The sequence below is a fragment of the Tupaia chinensis genome, unplaced genomic scaffold (assembly GCF_000334495.1).
Source record: "Tupaia chinensis unplaced genomic scaffold, TupChi_1.0 Scaffold000493_1, whole genome shotgun sequence".
Taxonomy (NCBI): Eukaryota; Metazoa; Chordata; class Mammalia; order Scandentia; family Tupaiidae; genus Tupaia; species Tupaia belangeri.
The window spans coordinates 2,755,872-2,763,459 of record NW_006160005.1 but is presented as its reverse complement, the minus strand read 5'-3'; the positions used below and the strand labels follow the sequence as shown (position 1 = coordinate 2,763,459).

General features: G+C 40.1%; 1 protein-coding gene across 3 annotated transcripts in view; it reads left to right on the top strand.

The window, feature by feature from the left end:
* The first annotated feature begins 751 nt into the window (after positions 1–751).
* The window catches only part of MYH2 (myosin heavy chain 2), a 31,866-nt gene continuing 25,029 nt past the window's right edge, over positions 752–7,588 (top strand). For all 3 annotated transcript variants that reach the window (XM_027774909.1, XM_027774908.1, XM_027774907.1), the window contains exons 1-8: positions 752–955; positions 1,053–1,196; positions 2,567–2,723; positions 4,748–4,775; positions 4,855–4,969; positions 5,127–5,219; positions 6,030–6,093; positions 6,215–6,313. In XM_027774909.1, coding sequence (XP_027630710.1) covers positions 752–955; positions 1,053–1,196; positions 2,567–2,723; positions 4,748–4,775; positions 4,855–4,969; positions 5,127–5,219; positions 6,030–6,093; positions 6,215–6,313 — 904 coding nt within the window. The remainder of the gene's footprint in view (positions 956–1,052; positions 1,197–2,566; positions 2,724–4,747; positions 4,776–4,854; positions 4,970–5,126; positions 5,220–6,029; positions 6,094–6,214; positions 6,314–7,588) is intronic.

Genomic DNA, 7,588 nt, shown 5'->3' with positions numbered 1-7,588 from the left:
GCTATGGTCCTTATCCTCCATTAGTGTAACTGGGCAAAGCTGACTAGTTAGAGATCCTCTAACTTATTTTTTTTCAAAGTAAATAAAATTATAATCCCCCAGATAACCACTGAAGCTGAGCAAACCTGGCTGAATGTCTAAAGAAGGCTCTAAAGTTCTCCTGCATTACATGTCAAGATACGGGATTTTTGGACATTGTAATAAGTGACATTTTATATATAAATGGGAGCCAATTATTTTCTCAGTCATCGTACTTTTTTTTTCCAAAGTGTCTTTACCTTATGTCACTGACTGTGAGTTAAGGCAGCTATTCTAACTTCCATTCTAAAGATGGACACACTGAGGTTCAGAAACAGCTAAGCTAAGATCATAAGCTACTTGGCAGCAGCAGTGAGAAAGAAGGAGAGAGCTGATTAAACTGAGTTTCAAGCCATTTAAAAGTTGTTTGAATAATTAGCCACTTCAAGTTACCCAATTTCCTGATAGAATGCAGAGCTAGGCAGATGACAGGAGACAATGGCTGGGAAGTCCTGAATACAACACTGGGTGCAGAGTGATCACCTGAAGCATTTTAGTTCTTGTGATACGTGTGTTTTGCTAACTACAGCCTGCTGCACAGTAGACCTGCCTAGTGGAGTTTCCAACTGCACTCCTGAGATACAACCAAGATACAGATGTATTGGGATACCTGGCATTTGACTATCTAACACAGAATGTTTGATCTTCTTTAGGACCTTTGAGTTCAGCAGCCATGAGTTCAGATCAAGAAATGGCCATTTTCGGGGAGGCTGCTCCTTACCTCCGAAAGTCTGAAAAGGAGCGTATTGAGGCCCAGAATAGGCCCTTCGATGCCAAGACTTCTGTCTTCGTGGTGGATGCTAAGGAGTCCTTTGTCAAAGGGACTATACAAAGCAGAGAAACAGGGAAAGTGACGGTGAAGACCGAAGCAGGAGCAGTGAGTAGAATCCTAGAGGCCTGCCATATTTTCTTGATTTTTAAAAAAAAATTAGGTCATACAATTCATGTAAACAATTATCTTTCCTGTTTACCAGACTGTAACAGTGAAGGATGATCAGATTTATCCCATGAACCCTCCCAAGTATGACAAGATCGAGGACATGGCCATGATGACCCACCTGCACGAGCCTGCTGTGCTGTACAACCTCAAAGAGCGCTATGCAGCCTGGATGATCTACGTGAGTGCCCCTCAACCCCCAGCAGCAGTCTTTGCCATCATCACTGTGTACCTTATTGGCCTGTTGCTTCCACTGCGACATAAATGGGTCACTTTCCCTGGTAGCATAACTATACTTAAAAGGTTCATGGATGCTATTGCAAGGCACAGCTCAACAGCCAGCATGTCCTCCTCACCTTCCCATCCCCACTGGCCATGGTGACTGGGCTGTCCCAGGTCTCTGGAATGGACATTTGAGCAGCTACTGCTCATCTCTCAAACACATGCCTACATCTTTCCTAGTACCTTCTAGCAGCAGAAGCATCACAAGGGAAAGATAGACATATTGTAACACTAACGAAATGATTTTTTTTTCAAGCCAGATTTTACTCATTTCACTACCCTCAAATAGCAGCAAGTTGAATCTGTGTGTTCTCGCCCCTTCTATCTGGAACGCTACCTTGTCTGTGGAACCTTTCTAACTCCCAGGCAGAGGTGGAAGGCTGTCCTGTTGTTTCTGTCCCTGCAGTGACTCTGACCACTCATTTACGTGACTGTGTCCTACACAGACTAGGAGTTTACTCAAGAGGTTATCACATGTATGCTTCATTCCTATTGCCTTGCTGAGACCTGGGATATAGTACACATTCATGAACAATGTTGACTTGAATTTATGATATTACATTCATGCTTTTGTATAGTTTAGCCAGTGCTCATATGAAGCTGGAACCACCTCCACAGGTATACGTAGTATTTATGGTCAGCATCCATTTGGGTTGGTTGATGTCTATCCCAGATCAGCTATCAAACACTTTTTTAAACCCCCTGTTGTAATCATAATATATTTACACCATTTTGTGTTCTCTTTCTTTATAACAAAATATTTTGCAAATATTTTCCCAGTGCCCCTGCATATATTAATGTTGACTTTGTTAAATGGCTGCATCACAGCATCTTAGGAAGATTTACTGCAGTTAACCTAACCCTTCCCTTATTGTTGGACACTTAGCTTATGGCCAAATTTATACCCTTATAAAACTGAATTATCTTAATGCTGCAAGTAAATATATGCTTATTTCCTTAAAACAGTAAGAACGTCTTACAGGATACATTTTTTTTTTAAAGCCATACTTTTGGAGCCCCTGCTATATGAAAATTACTATGAAAAGCCCTAAGGGGAGCACTAAGAAATCTGAATTGTGTTCCCTTCCCTCACAGATTTTGCTATCACATTATCTAATCTCCCAACTAGTTTTCATGCTCATGCCTTGAAGAAATGTACAGTGCTCACTTAAAGTGATCCTTTTAGTTAAAATTTAATTAGTTAAGTAAATTGTGCAAATAACAGAAAAGGCCTTTGAGTAGTTATCCTTTCTTTTTTTCCTTGCTTAGACCTACTCAGGCCTCTTCTGTGTCACCGTCAACCCCTACAAGTGGCTGCCGGTGTACAACCCTGAGGTGGTGACGGCTTACCGAGGCAAAAAGCGCCAGGAGGCCCCGCCCCACATCTTCTCCATCTCTGACAACGCCTATCAGTTCATGCTTACTGGTGAGTGAATTAAATATTTTTCATGTACATAATCTTTTCAGAGCACTACCATAGGAAAGACTAACCAATTTCAACACACTTTTTGAGATGATCCCTTTAGTTGAGAATGGTATATTTGTGAGGGAAAAGATTCAGGAAGGAAGGAGTATAAAAATTTTACAGGATCAGCAGTTAGTGTAATGACTATGTCACTGGACTCCGACTGCGGTTTGAGTCCCGGACCCAGTGGCTTAAACTCACATGGGCGCATGTGTGTGTGTGCCAAGATACCAAGAGGAGAATGGAGGAGAAGGGATTGCAGCGTGGCCATCCCCCCCTGGGGGGTGATTTCTTGCTTTCTGTCTCTTTTTCTGGTGAGCGCACGCACCCTATAGCAAAAACCTCTCCAGAAAATGAAAAGATTATTTATAATCCCAAATACACATAATTGCTAGTGATCTCTTACTTTTTTATATTTAATTTGTTTATAAAGAAAAAAAAATACAGAACATGTTTTTTTTCCCCAACAGAGAACTTTACATTCTTTTGTCTGTTAAATGTTTCTTCCCTTTGCCCCTCCTACCCATTCTCTACCACCCCTCACCTCGTTTAGAGTCTCTGGTATATACACTCAATCCTCTCTACTAGCATAACTTTGGATCTTTCGATTTCTGCCATACAGCACAGACTTTTGGTACACATTAAATGGGGATATACATTGTGTCTCTTTCAAAGTCTGGCTCATTTTGCTTAACATTAAGTCCTCTATATTTGTCCGCTTTGGATCAAACAATAAGTTAGACATAGTTATATCATTTTATTTTATTTTATTTGACAGAGTTTTGTTATAAGGAGCATGTATTCACCAGGGAGACAGAAAGTGAGAAATAACCCCCCAACAGGAATAGCCACATCGCAATCCTTTCTCCTCCATTCTCCTTTCAGGATTTTGAGCCCATACACATACACACCCAGTGTGAATTTCAAGCTGCTGGATCCAGGACTCAGACCATGACTGACCATGTGGGAGTCCAGTGCTTTAACCACTATGCCACCAGCTGGCACCAGACTGTTTATTTCTGAATGACTCAGAAACACATATAAGTTTGAGCAAAACCACAAACGTATATGTATGTATACACACATATGTACACTCACTCACACACAATCCCACTTACAAACTGGTTACCCATTCTATGAGCAAAAAAATAAAAAATAAAAAATAAAGAGCAAAATTTGCCTCTTCGGTTTGTCCTCAATATCATAAATTGTTACCAATTAACAGTCTGTTTAAATGAAGGATAACACAAATGCTACTGACCTTTGCCCAGAACCAACCTAAACAGACTCCAAATTTCTTAACACCTATATCTGGTGTTAAGATAGCAGTCATGAATCTGCTTCCTATAATATTGTCTCAGATAGACCAGTCTAAGATATTTGTGGCATCTTGGGAAAGGGCTTAGAGAATTCTTCTTCAGAGTGAGTAAAACATCAAAAGGAACTTTTACCATTCCTTAAAAGCGTAACTAAAGCCACAAGTACTCCCAAAGCTACCACCTTTACTCTACTTATTCCTCTCACACACTAAAAATATCTCCAATGCCAATTTTTCAATGTTTCTCACACTGCAATAAATATGTCACTAACTTCAATTGTCACCTAAACCCAACTGAAGAGCCAAGAGATTTATTTAGTGATAGAGTATTCAAAAGGGAAGTCTGATGTTTCAGGAAATACAACTCTGTGATCATCACTTACATGGCACCTTTCAAACATTTCATTTCACCATGCAATCTTTTCCTCACATGAAATATTTCTTGGAAGACATGAATAAACATGGCAGTGCTGTGTGTAATGGGTATATGTATGCTAAAGTTTGGGGGATCGCAGTGGGAATAATAGAAAGAGGTAGGCTTAGTGCCCACCAAACCCTAAGGACTGCAAAATCCAGTCTGAAAAATACCAAGTTCATTCCATTTTACTTAGCATTTACAAATATATAAGGAAATGGTATTAAAATGTTTATACTTTCTCTTTTGTAGACCGGGAGAACCAGTCGATCCTTATCACGTAAGCAGATTTTATGCTTTCTTTTCATGTGATAGTTGCTAGCTATGGGACCTCATCTGACTTAGTTTTGATTTGACAGCGGAGAATCCGGAGCAGGGAAGACTGTGAACACCAAGCGTGTCATCCAGTACTTTGCAACAATTGCAGTTACTGGGGATAAGAAGAAGGAAGAACCTACTTCTGGCAAAATGCAGGTGAGTCTGACTGTCATGGTCAGAATTTGAGCTCTGTGGGGGCTCTCAGATAAGACACTCCTACCCATAAAGTTGAAGACTGCTCTTGCTTTCACAAGATTCTGGTTGGAATGAAGGCTCTGAGCCTCAGATGTGAGGACTGCTCTTGCTTTTGCAGGGGACTCTGGAAGATCAAATCATCAGTGCCAACCCTCTCCTGGAGGCCTTTGGCAACGCCAAGACCGTGAGGAATGACAACTCCTCTCGCTTTGTAAGTCTCTTGGACACTATGATGTGGACACTGCTGACTTGTTAAAATGTATGGGATGTTTGTGAATACATTCTCTGAATCCTTTTCATTCACCTTCTATTACATTGTGGTTCTTTCCCTTTCCTCTGAGCATGTAATATACATGGCTCAAAGCCCTATCTTAAAGGATATGAAACCCTTTTCCTGAGTTCTTTCTTAAGTGTCATTATCTATAGTTATTCAAAAATTTTAAATCTTTACTATTTTTAAGAGTTTGTTTATTTTACTCATGAGATGCATGCATGGGCACACACATGTGCACACAAGAGAGAAAGAAGAGAGAGAGGGAATACACAAGCTGCAGTACCCTTTTCCAACCCCCGCCAGCTTGTCAGGATTCTGAGCACATGTTTTTGTGCCCTGCATGTGTCAGAAAGACTGGGCCAGGGACCCAAACCAATGATCAGTCATGTAGCTTCCAGCATAACAGTTCAGTACACCACTAATCACATCACCAAGGCTGGGCCCTTTCTAGTTTTAACTGACAAGTAACAATTGCATATACTTAGGGGGAGTCATGTGATGTTTTGGTTTTTATATATATAATGGAATGGATTAAATCAAGCCAATTAACTTGTCCATCATTTCACATACTTATCATATTGACAATTTTTAAATCAAAGATAGAATTCACTTAAGATATACATTTTTCTACCTGACACAAATAGTCTCTGAAGCAATTTAATACTCAAGCTATTAGTGTATCAAATATTTCCTACAGATCTGATGTTATATTTAAAACAAGGTAGTAATATTAGTTTTCCTTCCAAGGGTAAATTCATCAGAATCCACTTTGGCACTACAGGAAAACTGGCTTCTGCTGATATTGAAACATGTAAGTGTTTGGACAAACTTAAAGACCATTTCTGATTCTTATACAGTCTATAAAACTGACCAAAAATCAAATCTGCATGCTACATGAATTTTTACTTTTTTTGTTTGTTGTTTCCTTTCAGATCTGTTAGAGAAGTCTAGAGTTACTTTCCAGCTTAAGGCTGAAAGAAGTTATCATATTTTTTATCAGATTACATCAAACAAGAAACCAGAACTAATTGGTAAGGGCATCATAATTCCTTTTCAGAATTCTTGCACATGCACCTGTCAGTGAACGGTCCAACCTGGTGTTCTACATCTGAATTCTGTCTGTGACTGAATACTTCATTTTAGTTTTAAAAATAACTTTGTAAGTTTGATAAAAAGTTAAAGTATTCAATACAAAACTTCAAAGGAACACAAAAGGAAATGTGAAAATAACACCTCCAATGCCTTCTATTATGAAATAATTGCTATGAGCGTTTGGACGGTGATCATTCTAGTCATGTCTGTACATGTATTTTACATATAGGCACACACATACAATTTACATAATCAAAATCATAGCTGCATGCTTTTTTTTGCCTTTTTTTTTTTTTGAGAGGTTTTTGCTATAGGGCGCATGCGCTTGCCAGACAGACAGAAAGAGACAGAAAGACAGAAAGCGAGAAATCATCCCCAGAGGGGATGGCCACGCCACAATCCCTTCTCCTCCATTCTCCTCTCAGGATCTTGGGCATGCACGCACATGCGCACAGTGTGAGTTTAAGCCACTGGGTCCAGGACCCGAACCACAGTCGACTATGTGGGAGTCCAGAGACATAGCCATTACGCTAACTGCTGGTCCCACAGCTGCATGCTTTTTTTAAAATTGACTTTTCCCCTGAGCAATAATACACTATGGCTTTCTCCATTTCAATAAATATAGTGCATCGGGACCAGCAGTTAGCGTAATGGCTATGTCATTGGACCCCCACGTAGTCGACCACGGTTCGCGTACCAGACCCAGTGGCTTAAAACTCACACAGGGCACGTGTGCCTGTGTGCCCAAGATCCCGAGAGGAGAATGGAGGAGAAGGGATTGCGGCGTGGCCATCCCCCCTGGGGGGTGATTTCTCGCTTTCTGTCTCTCTGTCTGTCTCTCTCTGTCTGGTGAGCGCACACGCCCTATAGCGAAAAAACCTCTCAAAAAAAAAAGAAAAAGAAAGAAAAATAAATAAAGTGCATAATATTATTTCTAAGCACTGCACAGCGTTCCATTCTAAAGATGACCACAATTTACTTAATTATATCCCATTTAAGGATATTTAAATTGTTTCCAATTAAGGATTTCACATTGTAAATACATAATGATAGATACACAATTTATATATACAACTTTTCCTACTGTGGTATTATCTTCTTTGGATTATGGTGACTTTTAAAACATGGGGAATGCTGGGGCTGGCAGATGGCATAGTGGTTAAGGGCGCTGGATTCCGACATGGCCGACTACGGTTTGGTGGCTTCCCTTCTCA